Raw genomic sequence first — 21,261 nt, 5'->3', positions numbered from 1 at the left:
TTTGACCAACAAAGATAGATTTTCAATTCGTAAGAATAAATTTTATATCCAAAAAGACAAACTTTTAACAAAACAGTGTATTTTCGACCAAAAGAAATGACCTTTGGACAAAATAATGGAATTTACAATCTGCAAAGCTAAATTTTCAACCAACCGTCAAATTAAAGTAAAAGAGATTAAACTTGAAAAAAAGTTTCATTTTTAACCAAATAGTTGCATGTTCAAGCCCAAAATACCAAATTTGAATTTTCTAGAAATAGATCGCTTTCAATGAAAAAGGATCAATTTTTTATTACATATTTTAATTTTTATCTTAAAAAGAGGAATTTTTAATACCAAAGGATAAATTTCTAGTTAAAACGGGGAATATTCAACAAAACAGTTAAAGAATCGACTAAAATATCTTTTTCAAAAAAAACTGTTGAATTTTCAACAAAATAATTAAATCTTCAACCAAATATTCAATTTTCTAACTAAAGTATTGTAATTTCAACCAGATGTTTTTTTTTATTGAGCTCTATTATATTTCAGTTTGCATTCAAGCTAAAAAATGAGAAAAAGGTGAAATTTCTCGAAAAACGGGGAAAAAGGGGAATTCTTGAAAACTGGGGAAAAAGAGGAATTATTTAAATAAGGCGTAAAAGCGAGAATACAGACAAAAGTGTATTGAATGGAAAATTTGCTCATTTGTTGAATTTCAAATTATAATCATGAAAAATTTTCTGAGTATAAAACTTCAGTGGGAAATTATTAAATTTTTTATGTTCTAAGTTAAAATATTACCATTTTTTTCTAGTTTTTAATTTCAATCACAAAAGTTTCATTGTAAATAAAATTGAATATATCTAACTGCAAACAATCGCCTTTTTTCAAAAAAGTCGATAATAGTTGAAAAAGTAACGCGATCCGAGCACTAAGAAACATTTCGCCTATAGGATTAAACCTAATTTAACAGAATTCAATTAAATCTACTAGGGTAAAGCTTGTGATGAAACCACCCCTATGATAAAAGGGGTCATTATTAAATGCTTGATCAAAATCAGTCCAAATTGAAAATCAAGATAAAAAATGGCTAATTTGATTTTCCAGCCAAAATTCAATTTCTTAAACTGGAATCAACCTGCTTCCAAAATTCGAAGCCAGCTCGCTAATCTGCGAGTCTTATGTGTTGCAGGTGCATTCAAGCAGATGGGTCAGTCGAGCATGGGTTCAAAAGAGAAAGAGAGAGAGATAGAGGAAAGTGCGAATCATATGAAGTGGGGCGCGGGGCGAGGCGCAAGGTCTAGAACCGTCGAGCGAAGAGGAGAGGCGCAAGGTCTGGAACTGCAGAGTGAAGAGGAGAGAGAGAAACCACCACGAGATACACAGGATTCGGAGGGAGGATGACGGTCAGAATTTATGGCTGCTTTATCACTTTACCGGCCTTGCCGCGTCTCCTTTAGCCACGATGAGGGCAGGATCTCACGATGAACTTTGGCACTCGACTGCTCGCTACACTCGAGAAACGGTGAGCCTGCAACTTTCGTGTTTACTCGCAACTTGTGGTAGATTACGTGTGCACCTGTTCTCTTCCCCTACTTCCTTTTCGAGCAAAACTATTCTCGATTTCCCTCAAATTTAGCTAACGAAGATTTAATACATTTTAAAGTGTTGGGGTGAACTTTTCTTTTAAAAAGGTATTTAGAAAAGAGAAAGCGAAAGATGGGGGAAGAGGGTTTGGGGCGCCGCAAGCTGATATTTTTCTCTGTAAATTCTACTGTTATGAATATTATGAAAGTAGGGCGAAGCGCCCTAGAGTAGATTATTTATTTATTATGCTGGAATGAAATATTTAAATATCTGGGGAGTTTTTAAGGCAGATAACAGTTCCGCCCCAGTTACCTGCGTACGGTTGCCCCACTACGCGGCTTCTCCTCACTCTGCCGCCGAGCCTGGTCAGCGGGTCCACTATAACTAATTAGGATTAAAATTCAGAATAAAACCTTTTTTGAATTTAGCTTTTGGTGATTTACAAACATAATATTTTAACGATATTTTATCTGACTTAAAAAGTTGAAAAGTAAGGAATACATGCTCAAGTTTAAATTCAAAAATAAAAAATAGATGTCCAAACTACGGATATAAGTAATTGGAACTTGTTCTAACTAAAACTCACATAATTCTGTATCTGTTCGGAATCGTTTGATTTTTAAGAATAAAACAATTTTAAATTATAATTATAACTTAAATTTCGGGTTTTGGTAACGAGTGATATTCCTGCAATTGCAATTGAAAATATATTTATAAGAATCTAATCTATTCTGCATTTAATATTTTAAAATAGTATGTTAAATTAAATTAAATTAATGAATTGCACAAAATTTATCATAGTATACCAGAGATATGATAAATAATTTTCATATGTTTTATTAATTTTTTGTGTAAAACAAAAACAACTTTGTCAGGCAAACTATTAAAAGAATAAATTTGAGCCATGTGATTGTTTAAGGAATAAACAAAATTTATCATGTTTATGAATGAGTTTATAAATCGGACTATGAATGATATTTTCCATACTTTTGCACTGCGAGCGCAAAATTATTTAAAAATAATGTAGAGAAATGCGATTTTTTAAGAAATAAACCACATATGTTAGTCGAATTTTTAAGTTAAATAACATAAAGTTGGAACCCTTTAAATTCAACGATTTCGAATATTATTTTTGTAGTATATCAAGAACTAAATTTAAAAAATATATATATTCTAAATTTTGGTCCTCACTAGGTACAAATGACTTCCTCTGACCAGGCTCGAACAGGAAAAACTCTGCCCCGCTCATAGTGACATACAAAATCTACCTTTTTATAAGAAAATTATTTATTTTTAGAAAATGTATATTAATTATTACATAAAGATGATTTTTGAAATTTTGGATCCTCAACAATATATCAATTATTTTGACTGTAAGTGAGATTTTGAAAGAATTGAAACTCATCGAGATTTTCAAAGCTTTTTAGGGATTTCAAAGGATTTCAAAGGATTTTAAAAGATTTCAAAGGAATACAGAAGTTTTAAGATATTTTAAAAAGATTCCAAGGAATTACTAAACGTGTCACAACTTTAAAATGGTTTTAAAAGATTTCAAGTGTTTTAAAGAATTTTTAATTTTTATTAAATATCAAACTTCAGAGGAATTCTCCATTTTTCCGGAGATTTCACAAGATTTTAAGAAACTTTAAGGAGTTTCTAATCAGATTTTACGGAATTTCAAGGATTATTATCGATTTTTTGGGGATTTTAAGGAATTTAAAACAACTTTTCCTAATTTCAAAAAATTCAGAAAATTTTTCTTGATTTTGAAGGATTTCAACATATATAATGGGATTTTAAAGCATTTCATAAGATTACAAAGTATATCAAAGAATTTCAAAATTTTAATGAAATTTTACGAGATTTCCAAAACTTTTTATGCATTTCTAAGATTTAAATTTAAAGGAATTTCAAATGATTTCAAAGTAATAAAAAGTTTTAGGGTATTTTGAACGATTGCAAAGTGTTAAAAAAAGTTCCACAATTTTCGAATGGTTTTAAGAGATTTCAAGAGTTTACAAAAATTTTAATTTTTATTAAATATCAAACTTCACAGGAAATCTTTATTTTTCCAGGGTTTTTACAAGATTTGAAAGAACTTTAAGAAGTTTTTAATTAGATTTTACGGGATTTCAAGAATTATTAGCAATTTTAAGGGATTTTAAGGAACTAAAAAAAGAATTTTCCCGGATTAAAAAAAAATTATAAGAAAATTTCAAGGGACAAAACGAAGTCACGGAGATTCTAATGAAATTCTACTGATCTGAAGGGATTTCAATGGATTTAACAGAACTCTAAAGGAATGTCAAAAATTTCAAAGAATTTTAACGAATCTTAAGAGATTTTAAAGGCCTTCGACGATTAAATCTGATTTCAAAAGATACCAAAGTATATTTACGTATTTCAAAAGATTACCGTATGTCGATTCTTTTAAGGGGGTATCATAAATTTTAAGGGACCTTGTAATATTTCGAAATTGTTCACGAAATTTCAAGAATTTTAACAGATTTTGAAAGATTTTAAATTATTTTTTTTTTAGTATCATAAGCGATTTTTATTGAATTTGAAGCTTCCAAGCAATTTTAAGAATTTAAAGAATGTGATAAAAAATACAAAATAATAATGATGTAATGTTTACAATAGCATTAAAGAGTAATTTCAACAGCCGAAACAGAATTCAATTACCAAATTAAAAACAAAATAATGAGAATTCTGTTCTATTTTTAATATTTTTATTATACAGAACTTTTCAGTATTCATAAAATATGGAAAATGTTTGACTTCGCTACTGAGCAAATTATGAAGTTTGTCTTTTGGAAGTAATTTATATTGATTACAATTTGTATTAAAGTCCGTCATGAGTTACCATTGTTTATTCAACAATCATGTTAATAGAGCTAAAATTCTTTAGAAATGATACTCATAAAAAATTCTGAAGGTCAAAGCCTTTTTTTGCTAATCTAAAAATAATAGCTTTTCTTCTAATTTCGAAATAAAAGGTCTCTAGTTTTACGTGAAAAAGAATATCCCGAGGCGTTTTTATAACGTCTTAAATCGGGGTACAATTTTTAAATCATAATTTAGAAGTGCCCAAATTAGTATGATTGTAATGTTACTCATCTGTATCTGCTGAGCATAAAAAATTTATTCATGAAAAAAATCTTTAATTCGAAGGAATTTTTCTACATTTAAAACAATATTTAATAATTATTTCCTTACTTCTGAATTCAAAAAATTAAAATTTGTATATTATGTTTCAGGTAAATATCTGTTCCGAAAAAGTTGTAAACTTAATTTCTCGAAATTATAATTTAAAAAATAATTATTTTATAAAAATGCGCGCATCAGGATTTTGAATGATAAATGTTTAAAATAATACTTGTTATTGTTTACAACTTTGTCAAAATGATAGTTACAAAATTTACTTGCATTTTTTAAAAATATTTATCATTATTTCTTTTATTTTTATTTATAAAAAAAATTCTAATGAATATTTCAAAACCTTTTCAAATTTGCTTAGAAGTTAAAAATGAAAAGCTCAAGAATTATTATAAAACATAAAAAATGTATAATGTTACAAAATCAAAATTTTGAATTTTCTACCAAAAATACAAATTTTCAATAAAACATACAAATTTTCAAATTTAATTTAATAATTAAAATTAAATAATAATTTAATTTTCAAATTTAATTCTTAGCAAAAAGAAATAGAAGAATTTCAAGAAAAATAGTTGAATTTTTAACCCAAGAGATGATTTTTCAATTAAATGGATAAATCTGCAATAAAAATAATCACTTTTGAATAAAAGAGCTAATTTTCAACTCCAAAAAATGCTTAGGCAAAAATGGAGTCGTTAAATTTTTAGTTTAAACAACTAATGAAAAAAAGAAACAGTTGAATTTAACTAAAAAAGGCTAATTTTTAACAAAATAGTGGCATCTTAAAAAAGATAAGTCCTTAACAAAGAAGATTATTTTTCTCTCAAAATTTTAGAGTCTTAATTTTAATTACTTTTTAATTTAAATATTTTCAATTTAAATATTTATTTAAATATTAATTAATTTTAATAACAAAAAAGGTAATTTCGAACTGAATGGTTTTATTTTTTAACAGATTGTTGAATTTTCATGTCAAAAGGGTGAATTTTGTAATAAAAAGTTGAATTTTTAAATGAAAAATATCAATTTAAAAAAAATTAATTTAAATAGTTAAATTTTGAACCAAATAGTTGATTTATTAACAAAAAATAAATTCATTTTCAACCAAGCAGTTGCATTTTAACCGATTTTTTAACCAAAAAGGATACATTTTTCACTGAGAAAATTAATTTTCTGCAAAAAATAGAATTTTATCTAGAAAAGACCAATTTTAAAATAAATATTCTATATTTTAACCAACTACATTAATTTTCTACTAAAATAGTTGAATTAAAAAAAAAGGTATTTTTCAACCAAATAATTTAATTTTCTATCAGAATATGGAATTTTCAAGTCCAAAAGACGAATTTTCTACAGAAAAAGTTGAATTTTCAACTAAATAATTCATGTTGGAACCAGATAGTTAAATTTCCAACTAACACTGCGAATCTTAAAAAATTAATTCCTTACGAAAATGTATTTGTTAATATTCCAACAAAAATGTTTTTCATTTGAAATTTTTGAATTAAATAATTGAAATTTTTTATTTAATTTGAAATCAATTAAAAATACGAATTTTCAACAAAACAGTTGAATCCTCAGCCAAAGCAGATTAATTTTAGACCAAGCATTACATAAATTAATGTTTAACTGTAATTACATTAAATTAAATTTTGTAAATTTTTTAACAAACAGGATGAACTGTTACCTAAGAAAATTAATTTTATGTACGGCCTCTAATCTTTTAAGTTAATTTGTCGTCTAAGTTAATCTTTAAATTATATGAATGTTTAAAAAAAAATTATAAAGAATCTAATTAACAGTATTCTCATAATAATATTAAATAGTTTTAACTTATTATTCATTGTTCAATTTTATGCAGTTTTCCTCTCTCCTGGCCAAACGTTAAGAAAAATGTTCAAAACAAAGTAAAATAAAGTTAGAGTCAAAAATTAATTTAAAAAGCGTCAAAATTGGTGAATAATCTAACAAAACATTCGTAAAAATTCCTTTTCAGGAGCTCAGTAGCTCAGATTTATTAGGCACCTAATAAAATTTCTCACTGTCATCGTTCTCGGCAGTGAATGAAGGTCAAGGGATTTTTTTTAGCAAGCGTCTTGCGCATCAAAACGAGTATGTAATTACGTCAGGTCAGAGAAAGATGAAGGACTAGGGAAGATAAGGTTTATGCTTATTCTCCTCAGTCAGCGCCGTCCTGGTAGATTTATGTCCTCTGTATGGTGGCTGCATCCTAACTTTTCCCTTGCAGGCTGCTTCCATCGAAGGGCTGCGATTTTTTGGCAAAGGGAATAAAACAAGGTTGTGGAGACGAAAGAATTTAGTAACGGTGGAAAAAAAACTTCCTTGTTATGCTTCTGGAAAAGGTACAATTAGATTTAATTTATGCAAACCGAAATTCCGGGGTAGTTGTACTATTAGAGTACAGTAATTTTGATCGATACTGTAATTGGCTACCTTCAGGCAACGCTACGTGATTTTGGGACAGGCTTGGTGAGACGAATCAAGTCGCTTTTATTTTTTCATACATTATTTATTTTTTTTTAAGACAAGTATTTTTAACCAACTTTAATTAAGAGGGTTATTATTTTATTTATTAAATGTATTTATTTATTACCAATTTTTATCTTTTGAAGGCATTTCGTCTATATTAGGCTTATTTTAGTGCTTATTTTAGCTTAGGGATTGTCCATATATTACGTAAGACGTTTTTCTGTTGTTTGAATAAAGACGAAAATAATATTTCTATCAAGTTGAAAAGGACACAGCGATATAAACAAAAGAAAAATGTCTTACGTAATATATGGACGATCCCTTATTTTAGTGTGGCAGTAGTGGGGATATCGAAAAGAAGCCTTTAGAGCAATTGCGAATTGCCGCACAAAACGAAGACACAAATAGAGAGAAAATGTACCAAAAGAATTTTAACTTCAGAATGTAAACAAATTCAAGGAATTGAAGTTTTGAGTTAAATAAATCATAAACGTGAAAAAGCAATTATTTTGATAAAAAATGTTATTCTTCACTGAAATAGAAACTATTGGAAATGTACTTGAAGTTCCGATCATTCAGATGAACGAAATATTTTCCCCCATTTCTATTTTACCCATAGGTATTGTTTCAAGTGCAATTTAAAATATGCATTATAATTCTGTTTCAATAAAAAATTATTTCCAATGGAATTGAACAAAAATTTGAGCACTTTTTTTATTTAGGAAAACATCACTAAAAAAAATTCATTTAATTGAACGTTCAGAACGTCCAGTAGAGAGTTTAAATTAAAAATCAAACGTCGTACTTAATATGTTTGTATGTTAGTTAGTAGACAAATATCAATTAAAATTACGTGCAAAATTCAATTTTTCGACCACACTGCCTCCTGATATTAAAGCTTGCTAATCCAAATATTCTTCATGCAGGATTTATTTATTTTTTGAGCTTTATGGTTTTTTATATAAAGTTCTAGATAAAAGATTATTTTAAAAGTTATAATGACTAGCATAAAATTTCGTTAGTAAATTAAAAGTGCAAAAACACATCAAATAAAAGAAAATCTTTGAATGCATAAAATTTAACTCATATTTCTTTCTTTATAAATTAGATTATTGTGGAAGGTTTTGGTTAAAAATTGTAAATTTTTGTTGAAAATCAGTTGTTTTTTTTTCGTTCGAAATTGGTTTTTTTTTTAATATAAAAATTCAAATTTTTATTTAAAAAATTCCATTGTTTTACAGAAAGTTCGTCTTTTGGCTTGAAAGTTTAAAACAATTTGGATTAACTTTTTTTCTTTTTGGACTGAAAAATATTTATTTGTTGAAAACTTGTATTTATGGTTAGTTAATATTCATCTAAATGCTTGAAAATTTAACTATTTTGTTAAAAACGCATTTTTTTGTTAAAAATAAAGTTTTTTAAATAAAATTTAACTTTTTATATTTTTGGTTGAAAGTTGATTTTTTTTTTATTTGAAAATTAATCTATTCCGTTAAATTTTTTTTTAAATTTAACCTTTCGAATTGAAAACTCCAATCTCTTCTGCAAAATTTGTCTTTTTAGTTTGAAAATTTAATTATTTATTTGAAAATGCAACTTTTTTTATTTTAACTTTTTGAATAAATTCAAATCTTTTTGATATTAATATTAACAATATTTTTTAGTTTAATTATCAACTAGTATTATTTTTTTTTTTTGAGAATTCATCTTTCATCATCTTGTTTGAACATTCAATTAGTTGGTCAAAAGTTAAACTAAATTGTAAAAATTCACTTATTCATTAAAAATTCATGATTTTAGTTCAAAATTCAACCCTGGTAGAAAATTTAACTATTTTCTTTAAAATTAAGTTTTTCCAAAACTAAGGTTTCGAATGAATTTTTAGGTGAAAATTTTTTTTCTCTTGGTTAAAAATATATATTTGATGTGCAGAATTCCTAAAAAGAAAACCAAGAATCCAACAAACAAATTCGGACAATCATTATGAAATGTTCCTATTTTGAAATATGAAAAAAAATTCTAAAAACGAAATTTTTTGTTGACAAAAATAAAGAACAGGAAAGAAAAATGAGAAGGCAACTAACCAAATCCCCATTCCTTCTCTTGTTTATTTCTTTCTTTTTATTATTTTTATTATTATCAAATCACAATAAAAAATCACCTTAAAAAAATTATTATCAACATTTCGGCACTCATACGGCACCCTTATTAGGCAAAAAAAAAAAATAAAAAAAAAAATAATATTAGAGTAGGCGGGAACAGCAACGAGACATCTTTATTTTAATTTTTAGAATTTTCAAAATCTTTTTTCGAATTGCAATAGGACCATTTCATGGTGGTTATTCAAATTTAGTCTTTGGATTCTTGGTTTTATTTTCAGCAATTCTGCACATTAATTCGAGTTTTGGACGTTAAATCGAATTTTCAGTTTCATTTTAATCTCATCTAAATTTAAAAAATTTTCATTGTATATGTTTTAGTTAAAAATTTATCTTCTTTAGTTAAAAATTTTTTTTAGTGGCAAATGTATCGTTTTTAGTTTAAATTGCATTTTTTTCAGTCAAAAATTTATCTTATTTAGTTGAAAATTCATGTATTCTGTTGAAAATACAACTACTTGGTTAAAGCTTTAGCTACTTTATTAAAAAGTCATTTTTTGATTGAAGATTCATAATGTCAGTTAAAAATTTGTTTATCTTCGCAGAAAACTATCTTTCTTGATGAAAAATTCATGTATTTGGTTAAAAAATCAATTATTCAGTTCAATATAAGATTGTGCTTGGGAAATTTCATTATTTTGGATTAAAAACTGAAAATTTTTCTAGAAAATTCGTCTGTTTTGGAAAATATTTAATACTTTTTGGTTAAAGATACAATCGGTTTGAAAATTACTATTTTTGGATTGAGGTTTCAAGTACTTTCTTGAAAATGTCTCTTTCTTTGATGAATTTAAATGTTTTATATTTAAAATAAAAGTTTTGGGATATAAATATTAAATATTACATTTTCCGTTAAGAATTTATCTTTTTTGTTTGAAAATTCAACTATTTGGTTGATGATCAACTTTTTGTTAAAATTTTGATTTGAAATATCTTAAATTTGCAAAACGCTTATTAAATTTTCTCGAGATTTTTACAAAAATTATATTTAGATAACCTTGATAACAAATAAATAAATCGTTATTATCAATTTTCGCAATTTTCAGTTTGTGTCAAAAATTATTTTGTCACTTAAATCCAAAAAGTACAGGCGGGATTCAGGATGCTAGTTTGAAAAAAAATAGAATTTCTCTTTCTGGAAAAGAAATTAATTTTTTAATGGAGAAAGGGTGGGGGGGGGGGGTCGACCACAAAAAATAAAAATGACAACAGGTTTAAATTTGTACCACCCCAGTGTGCATTATTGGCAAAGAGAATCGTCAAGCATCGAATTAATTAAATCGTTGAGGCCATGAATAGGACAATGGAAACGCGTCGCTGGTAAACACAGAGGAGACAGGAGCATTCAATTATCTTCGATATGAATTGTATTACGCAAAGCAGTCGAGTGTGATAGTTGCGGGGCGAATGGAACCGCGTGGCCACGTAGGGGGTGGCTTGGGGGCGACTACAGCACCACCGGGGGGTTGCACCCTCTGAATTGGTTTGGGGGAAAAGGGGTTGTCGGACGAGAGGGTGAGTAACGTCGAAAATTAATGCTTTCTCTATGCAAAAGAGCAGAATGGCGATGCTAGTAGCCAGCACGCAACCCAACGCAAACCCATCGCCAGAATCCTACGGCGAATCCCAACACACCTACTTGAACAGAATCGAGCTGGCTATAGAAGCAGTTAACACTCTATTAACACTAACGACGCTCATACATAACATCGGCCAGCATAACGCGCAGGCCGGATGGAATTTATGGTCTGTTAATGGTGGTTACTTTATGGTGGCGCGTGGTCGTCACAACGAGAGGGCAGGTAGTTGTGACGTCAATTTTACAAGACCCTACCCCCTCCTCTTTAGTGCCATTACTCTCTTTCTTTCCTTACCTCACCGGATCCCATTATATTCTCCTTGGATTGGTTTCTATTTATTTTTTCGACAAATTCGCTTTCCTCAGCTGTGAATCTTTATTTATTAAGGAATGTAGTCTAGATCTGGGTGGTTTATTACCTTTTGTGAACGAAAATTTGTTTAAGATATGTTTTCTTTGCATTGGGAATGCTCGCATGAAACTTTATAAAAAAGATCTCTTTTAGATTGAAGTATTTATATGCGTCTTCATATTCTGAGTTTTATAATTAATTAAGTATACTCAGTAAATTTCTTATAGTCAGATCTCACTGTAATGGTGTGTATTATCACTCCATATTCAAGCTTATCACTTTGGAGTGGAGCGTGACATTAGGTTGGAGTGGAGAATGGCTTGGAGTGACTGGTCGCCCCACGTGGTTTCACCGGCCGCTCCATAAGGTGTGGCTGGTCGCTCCAAATGGTTCGACTGGTGGCTTCAAACGATTTGAACGTGTCTCTTTAATTTGGAGTGAGCTGAGTGATATTTTTCTCTATCTCGCGTTGTTATGCGAAAAATAAGGATGTTGTTTTTCATACAATTTTTTATGGATAAAGCTGAATATTCTGAAAGTCTTCTTGTACATTTTTACATATCTCAAATCTTTTGGCGTAATATTGGAATTTTCCATTTTCTACATATTACTTTACGATAAATAAAAACAAAATTACGAGTCCTATTGGAAAATTGTTAAGATATTTTGTTGGATTTTTCAAAATTTTTAAAGCTTTTTTGTATATTTTGCATCGTTTGGTTCAAAATTTGAATGTTGTGGTGTCAAGTTTCGGGCAATTCTAATACTTTCTCAATCTTACATGATGAGAATGTAATAAATTATTACAAATTTGTATTTCTTTTTTGGGTGACTAATTTTTCTATCAATTGTTTCTCGTACGTACTGTCGTTTTTCCACAAATTTGTCATTTTTATTTTTAATCACATTTTTATTATTAAAATAAAAACAACGTGTCCTATCAAAAAGTAACACATAGCCATTTGGTTGCTCTTTTTCGGGTGAACAATTTCTGTTGAATCTTTTTTTTCCGTTACTTGTGTCGTTTTTCCACAAATTTGTTATTTATTTTTTATGTTCAATGTTATTTTTCACGAATAAAACAAAAAATACGCATCCTATCAATAAGTGATTAGTAAAGAATTTGTATATATTTTTTTGCATCACAATTTTTGTGAATTTATTCTTTTTTGTATCCTGCATAGTTTAACAAAAAAATGGAATTTTTGATATTTCATTTTTTTTTGCAATCGAAATTTGAATTTTTAATTTTCCAAGAATATCCAAAAAATTCTATTATGATCTTATAGGGCTTTCAAAAAGTAACGTTTCTCATCTCTTTACTTTTTTGATATCATGCGTTGTTTGGCTTAAAATTTTGATTTTCAGTGGATTTTAAGAATTTCGAAAATGCTGTAACTGTAAGAATTTTCTTTTTATCAAAAAAAGTCGTTTAGATAAATTGTTCGTATTTTTTAATACTATTAATATCCGTCCGTAGTATTTTCAAATTTAGAAAAAATTGGTCTCAAAAATTCTCAAAATGCGCTTACTTTTTGAATTTTGATCCAAAATGGCTGGTTAACAAACTTGCCCTTTCTTTTAGGACCTTAAAAAGGTGTGTCAAAGATCGATTTGACCTGTTCATTTTTTCGAGAGTTATCGTGTTTACGGACGGACGGACGGACCGACAGACAGACAGACGCCTTGCAACCTTTCGAAAATAGGACAATGTCAAAATGTTTTAAATGAAATATTTGTAGGTTATAATTTTGAAAATGTAATAATTTAAGATTCAAAGGAATTTAAATAATATTATTTCTAATTAAAAGGGTTTTAAATTGAGTGAATCGACATTTTTAACTTTTGAATTTAAATAATTTGGAAACCGAAGAGATTAAAATTTAAAAATTTGAAATTGAAAACTAAATTGAATGCTACAATTTCAAAGAATCTGAAATTCTAAAATTTTAAATGGTTATTAGATAAAAAAATTATAATTGAATAGTAATATATTCAGCGTCATTTTCACGGTTCAAAATTAAACATCTTAAATTATAAACCTTTAAAATTAAATTAACATTATTAAAAAGTTCAAAATATAAAGTAACATTAAATCCTAAACATTAAAAATTACAAAAATTCTACTGTGAAATGTTAGTTAGACTAGTCTAAGGGAAAATTTTTAAATCTTGTAAAAATTAAAAAAAGAATAAAATTTCAATTAGGCTTTTTTAAATTCGATTATTTCAATTGTAATTGCAAAATTGAACTTATGAAAGAGGAAATTAAACAAATTTAGCGATCAACATGAAAATAAAAATTGTAACTATTAAAAATTAAAGAATTATTTTTTAAATATATTCAATATACAAGGTATATTGATCAGACAATTTTTAGTTCTGAATTATTTTTTATCCTTTAATTTGAGAAATTATTGTCTATGATTTCAAAGAGTTAAAAAAAATAGATAGTTTCGTACGCCTAAAATTAAAAATGAACAATTTATAATTTTAGTTTTATTTTATTAAATTTAAAATGGATTAACAATGATTTCATTATGAAAATTTGAAATTTTGAACGATTAATTAGTATGAAATTGCTTTACTAATTTTAATATTAATGTAGTATATGCATTTAAAAATAAATTAAATTTTGTCAATTAATTTTATATTTCCTAATTTTCCAATTTCCAGAAAAGATTAGATTTCTGAATTATAAAATTTACAAAAAAAAAAAAAATAGATTTAATATGCCACTTGATTTTAAAAATTTCAGAAGCAAATCCTGAAATTTTAAAACTAGAATTTTCAAATTAGAGAATTGATTAAATTCTCTAAAATAATAAATGATCAAATTTTCTATTCTCAGCTGTGAAATATTTAAATATTTCACAAGATAGTTTATTACTTTTTTGTAAACAAAATATATGTATATAATATTTCAAATCTTCTAAGATCCTTTAAGATTTTCAAACAGTGAAACCATTAAAAAATAACTTATCTTTAAACATTTGGAGTAAACAAATAATTATATTTGCTCACTAATTATATTTCGCAAAAATTTAATCAGGTAATAATCTGGATAATATTTTTTACGGACAAAATAAGTCATAATTAATTAAAATTGCATAATTTATTTAAGTTTTTATAATCAACTTTGAAAAGAGTTCATTAAAAAATTTAATGTTTTAAAATTATGAATTATTTTTTAGACAAACTCATTTTTTAAGGGGTGAAATTATTATATTGAATTCGGCTTTTATATTTGTGTTATATTCAAATGCTTTTCAAAATATTTGTGAAATAATTTAATATAATGGGGTATCATTAAATGCTTGCTAGAAAGTCGAGTATGTAATCCAGATGGAAGTACTAGCATTAGGGGAGAGTGGGGTATGGTGCCGCGTTTTGACTTCAATGCTTTATAAATTATGATTGAAATGTGATTTTGATGTGTATATTTTTTTAGGTAAAGCTTAGATTATTAGGAAACATATGTTATACTCCAAACCCCTTTTTAATCACGTAATTATTTGGTATTTAATAAATTGATGGATGTTACATTTCAGACAGGGTACCCAATACCCTGCAGTACTGTGAATGCCACATTACTGATGTTTATTTAAACAATATAAACATTGTAAAATTAAAAATATATAATATAATAACGCTGGAAAGTATAATACGATGAGAAAAATTATTCTAAATATTTCCAACATTAATTAAATGTTTTCTTATTAATAAAAATAAATTATAAGGCAAAAACTATGAGTTAGTTTATTTGTGAGAAATTTTCAATTAACAAATGTGCACCACTTGCTTGTAAATATATATCAAAATTTTATTATTTGACCTATAAATTTAGATAATTATAAATAATTATAAACTACTTCAAATATTATTGAGAGCGACAAATTTTTACAAATTTATATATAGTAAAGGAAACTTCCCTACAGTGGATAATGTAACATAGAGTGGATAATTATTAATTAAGAGCACAAATAAGAAAATAAATAATTTATGAACACGTATAGGGTCCTAACTATTAATTAAAATTAATTAATTATTTTCGAAGAATTATTATTTATAATTAATGTTTATCTACTGTAGGTTGCATTATCAAGTTAAGGGAGTTTTCCCCTACTTAACACCTCTGTTATCGTTACAAGATATACGATAAGAAATGTATTAAAATAAATTTTTCTATATTAGGATATAAATTACGAGTCTAATAACAGTGGAATATTTTACTTGGCTATCAAAAATTTACTAATAAGTACAAATGACCTGTAATAAAAGCTTCCTTTATATCTTACTATCATAAAACCATAAGCGGAAATTAGGAAAAATTAATATACACATTTGTCAGGTGAATTTATTGAATGTATTTTACTTCAAATCGCCTGTTACATTGTTTACCAAATAAAAATAAGAATAAAAGCTACTTAACAATAACAAATTGTTTCCTCTTTTAATTTGAATGCTTTAATTCCGAATGTCCTCCACGAAATCATACAATCGGTTAGAAATCATACATAAAATACGTTACCAATTTTTCATAAATAATTAAATTTTTTGTGATAGTTAATCCGAGTATTCTTAAACTTTTAAACTGGGAAAGGTACGTTTTTAACAAAAAATGGGAAGTTAAACTTAAATTTGAAAAAAATGTATTGTAGAAAAACGAATTTTCTACCAATAGTTTATTTTTTTTACTAAATTATTGAAATTTCAAGACAAAATGACGAATTTTCTAGACAAATAGTTTGAATTATCAAATCAAAAAAATGAAACAGTGATAAAAAAAAGTTATTTTTATACCACAAAAGATAAATTTCCAACAAATACAAAAACTCTCTACCCAAAAGTTGAATTTTCAACTAAACTAGATTAATTTTATTTAATAAAAAACTAATTTTTAACAAAATAGTTCAATTTTAACTAAAAATTGAATTTTTACTTAAAATGAACCATTTTCTACCAAAAATACAAAAAGATGAATATTTATACAAAGAATAAATATTTTCTGCCGAAAAAAACAACTTTTTAACCAAATTCAAGAATTCTTAACCAAAAAGTCGATTTTTGATTCAGAAGTCTTAAATTTTGTTAAAAAATGTATATTTTTGGGTAAATAGGTAAATTTCTAAACACAAGATTAATTTATTACCAAAAAAACCGAATCAAAAAAATTTAAGGATTCTCAACTAAAAAGTTTTATTTCCAACTAAAAGAGAATAATTAAAGAGAAAAAAATTGATTTATTACCAAAACAGGATAATTTTAATAATATTCCAGAGTTCTCAACCAAAAAGTTGAATTTTAAACTAAAAACGACCAACTTTTAAACCAAAATATTAATTTTCTACCAAAAAAATACAACTTTTTAACAGAATTCAAGAATTCTCAACCAAAAAGTTAAATTTTTAGGAATGCAAGAAATTACTTTTTTTAGTTTTAAGAAAAAAGTACAACTTTAAAACCTAGTTGTGAAAATTATAACCAGACATGCATTTTTAAACAAAAGTATTTTTCTAATAAAAAGATTAATTCACTACCAAAAAAGACAAATTTTTAATCAAATTCAAGGAATCTCAACTGTAAATTTAAAATATTGGCTAGTTGTGAAATTTTTAACCAGAGATGAATTTTTAAACAGAAATATTAATTTTCTACCAAAGATAAAAAAAAAAAAACAATTTTTGTATTAAAATTTAAGAATTTTTAACTAGAGAGTTGAATTTTTAACAAATAAATATGTAATTTTAAACAAAAAGATTAATTTACTACAAAAGGGACGAATTTTTAACAAAATTCAAGAATTCTAAACAAAACAGTTGAATTTTCAACTAAAAAAGATGATCTTTAAACAAAAAGATTATTTTTTGAAAAAACGCAAATTTTGACCAAAATTGAAGAATTCGGAACAAAAAATTTGAATTTTTAAACGAAAAAATTAATATACTAAATTTTAAATTTGATTTAATTTAATTTAAATTTCTGAAATAGTCAAAAATATTCATTTACACCAAAAACACGAATTTTGAATAAAATTCCAGAATTATTAACCGAAAAGTTGAATTTTTTATTAAAAACATACATTTTCAAATAAAGAATTTGATTTTCTACCAAAAACATTCATCATCTGGAAATTTAATAGACATTTTCATGTCTACTTTTGACAAAAAAGTCCTTTAAATTTACTATGACCCCCCCCCACTCTTTACCAACCATAGGTTTTGTGACTCCCCCCCTAAAGTGGTAACATAGTTTTTTGGACGATCCCTTCTTCATAATCTAATTGGATGCCGCCCTTAGCTACCTTTGTATTATTCCCCCACTATGTGGTTTGCCCTCACTAAAACCCAAATGCTACCGTCGAGCCTGGTCAGCGGGAGTCATTTTTACCTAATGGGGACAAAAATTTGAGATAGAACATTTTATTTAATGTAGCACATCCTTTTAAAAGCTTGCCTTGAAAAGTTGTTTTTTTTTTGTTATAACATTTATAACATTTAATTGAAAATACTATTTTAATACATAAAAACAGAATAAAAATGATTTTGACAAATATATTTTCAGCTACAACTTATAAGTCCCAGCTTTCGAATATTATATTTGTAAATTGCCAAGTGCTTAATTTAAAAAATTCTACATTTTCGCATTTTATTCCTCATTAGGAAAAAAGTACTCCCGCTGACCAGGCTTGGCTGGAGCACTTCAGCTGAGTGAGGGGAAGCCGCATAGTGGGGGAACCGTACGCAGGTAGCTGGGGTAGAATTGTCATCTGCTCATTTAATTTATAACTTTCTTAGGATTCCCAGAAGGTGTTCGACTTTGCATTCAAATAAGGAAATCCGAAATCCACAAATTATTGTGATGTGACTCCTTATCTGATTTAGAGGCAATTCATCATTTGGCTTTGATTTGATGTCAAGATTTATTGCTTTCTGAGGATTCGATTCTTTATAGGGACGATCTTATCTTGAGTAATTATACGTGTGGAAGTGATTCATTGCTGATTGAAGGAATCTAATTTATGCTAGAAAATATTTATTGAGAATAGATAACCAAAATAGATAGCAAAAATATACAAAGTGAAACAAACTCTTGATTAATTTCTAGCAAATCCTTTTTTATGCAACTTGAATATACGATTCGCAGAAATAAATGTAATTCACTGACTCAATTTTCCCTTCGTAGAAAACTATTTGTCCACTTCAGAAATAGCAAACTACATAAATCCAATTGAATTTTTATTAACTTGAAACAAATTTTCTTTTCTAAAATTAGCAGATTACTTGTCTTATAGACGCTAAAATTTGACTCGAATTTGATAAAAGATTCTATTTACCACGTTTTATGAATATATTTGGCACATTAATGTATATAGTTCATTTTTATGTTACAATTTTATTTTTTTAAGTTTAAACTTAGAAAAACTTAGTTGAAAATATAACTACATTGTTAAAAATTTATTCTTTCTTTTGACGATTCATCATTTTAGTTGCAATTTTTTTTTCATTGAAAATTTAACTATGTTGTGATTTTTTGCTGTAAACTAATTTTTTAAAATGAAAATTCAATTATTCCATGTTTGGTTAAACATTTATCTTCTTCAGCTGAAAATTGAACTACTTAGTTGAAAATTTCTGTATTTTGTTGAAATTTGGTTTTTTATGGTAGAATGTTCTTCTTCTTTTGTTGCCTTTTGTGTGATCTTTTCAGTTAAAAACTCATTTCTTTTTTTTTATAATTTAACTTTTAGGATGACAATTCCTTCAAAAATTGAAAATTCGGTTGATAAGTCTTGTATTTTGTTAAAAATTATTATTTTTTGGTAAATTAATCATTTTGATTAAAAATTAATTTCTTTGGTTCAAAATTTATTTACTAGGTTAAGAATTCCTGTAAAATTTGCAATTATGGCCGAACTCATGTAGCGCTTTTTAAAAATTAATCTTTTTTAATAGAAACTTAATTTTCTTGGTAGAAAATTTAACGATTAGGTTGAATATTCCTTAAAAAATTCCACATTTGTTAAAAAATGTATGCATTTTCTTTAATAAATTATTTTCTTCTTTGGTGTAAAATTTAACTACAGGTTGAATATTTATTATTTTAAATTCAAAACTTGGTTCAAAACTCATCTATTTTCTTTAAAAAATATCTCTTTTAGCAGAAAATAATCTTCTCAGTTAAAAAATCATTTCATTGTTTGAAATTTTATCTATTTTGAAAATTCCTTAATAATTGCAAAACAAGCTTAAAAATGTATGTATTTGGTTGAAAAATTAATTTTTTGTTTTTTTGTAAAAGTTAATTCTTCTTGTAGAAAATTCATTTCTTTGGTTGAAATCTCAACTATTAGGTTGGAAATTCCTTTAAAAATTCAAATTTTTTTGGATAATTAATCTATTTTGTTAAAAATTAAATTTTGTTTGTTTGTTTGTTATAAAAAGTAACCTTTTAGGTTCAAAATTAATTTCTAATTTTCAAAATGAATTTTGTATTAAAAATTAATTTTCTTAACTGAAAATTTCACTATTCGATTTTTGTCAGAAATATATCTTCTTTTGATAGACATTTAATCTTATTGGTTGAAAATTCATGTGTGTGGTTGAAAACTTAACTATTACGCCAAAAATTCTTACATTTTTTAGAAAACATTTCTTTCTTTAGTAAAAAAAAAATTATCTTTTAGGTTGAAAATTCCACTAATTGGTTCAAAAATCATTTATTTCAAGATTGATTATTTTACTTGAAAATTAATTTCTTTGCTCACAAATATGACCATTTTCTTAAATATTCGTTTTTTTCTGTTTCAAATTATTTTTTTAATTAAAAGTTTAGCTATTCTATTTTTGATAGAAAAGTTATCTTTTTTACTTGAAAAATCAATAGTTTTATTAAAAACTCGTATCTTTTGCGCTGAAAACTCAACTATATTAGTAGACAATGCATAAAAAATGAATTAATTAAACTATTCCATTTTTTGAAGAAAGTTTATATTTTTTCATAGAAATTTAACGTTCTTGATTAAAATACTTAACAATCAATGACACTAATAATTGATTATATGGTAAATAAAACAACTATTTTTTAATGATTTTTTTAAAGACTATACACTTTAAATTTAAATCAGTCAAGCATGTTTTGACTGGATAATCAGTTCATTTTGACTGACGAATCGGTCAATTTTGACTGACGAATTAGTCATTTTGACTGAAGAATTAGTCAATATTGGTGACTGATTCAATCAGTCAATATTATTGATTGATTTAATCACTCATTTAAAATGACTGATTCTCTGTCTTAAAGTGACTGATTCGTCAGTCGTTTTCTAAGTGACAAATAATTCCGTCATTTTATGTTAGAAGAAAGTAAAGAGTGGTGTTTTTTATACGAAAATAATTAGAATTTTGTTTTTTGATTTTACGAGAATTACGTCTCTTCGAGGTAAACCCAGTTTAGGGGTAGGGTGTTATTTTTTAATATTTTAGGGTTGTTCAAGAAAGTTTGCATTTTGGTGGGATCATTCTATGCCGCTCGAGAGGTGGTTGGATACATAACGTAGAACGGGACATAAATCAATAATATCGTTGCCACCCCCTTACTTTCTACCCCTTCCTATCTAAACCACCCTGCGACGCCGGCGTCTCTCTCACAATCAATGTTCATGTCTCCGGCGTCGCAAATTTTATGGAACTTGTGACATCCGTCGACACCCTCTGAAAAATAAATTTTTATTTTTTAATCTTCAAAAATCCATAAATATTTACTTTGCACATTTCTCTCTTTCCCTGATCATATTTCTGGGAAACATGCTTTCTAATTATTAAGACTATACTTTCATTTTATTCTATTCATTACTAACAGTGGATTCACGCGTTCAGGTCTCTGAATATATTTTCCTAACTTAAAAAATATAAATAATTTAAAAATCCAGAAATAAACAGAAATTAAAATATT

The 21,261-nt window shown here is 26.4% G+C and overlaps 1 protein-coding gene across 1 annotated transcript in view; it reads left to right on the top strand.

The window, feature by feature from the left end:
• Positions 1–1,068: 1,068 nt before the first annotated feature.
• LOC117181106 overlaps positions 1,069–21,261 on the top strand; it is a 27,056-nt gene continuing 6,863 nt past the window's right edge. Inside the window, exon 1 of the mRNA XM_033373674.1 lies at positions 1,069–1,507. Coding sequence (XP_033229565.1) covers positions 1,069–1,386 — 318 coding nt within the window. The 3' untranslated portion in view covers positions 1,387–1,507. The remainder of the gene's footprint in view (positions 1,508–21,261) is intronic.

The sequence above is a fragment of the Belonocnema kinseyi genome, chromosome 10 (genome assembly GCF_010883055.1).
Source record: "Belonocnema kinseyi isolate 2016_QV_RU_SX_M_011 chromosome 10, B_treatae_v1, whole genome shotgun sequence".
Taxonomy (NCBI): domain Eukaryota; kingdom Metazoa; phylum Arthropoda; class Insecta; order Hymenoptera; family Cynipidae; genus Belonocnema; species Belonocnema kinseyi.
Note: the sequence above shows the minus strand (reverse complement) of the source record. Positions and strands in the feature narration are given on the sequence as shown.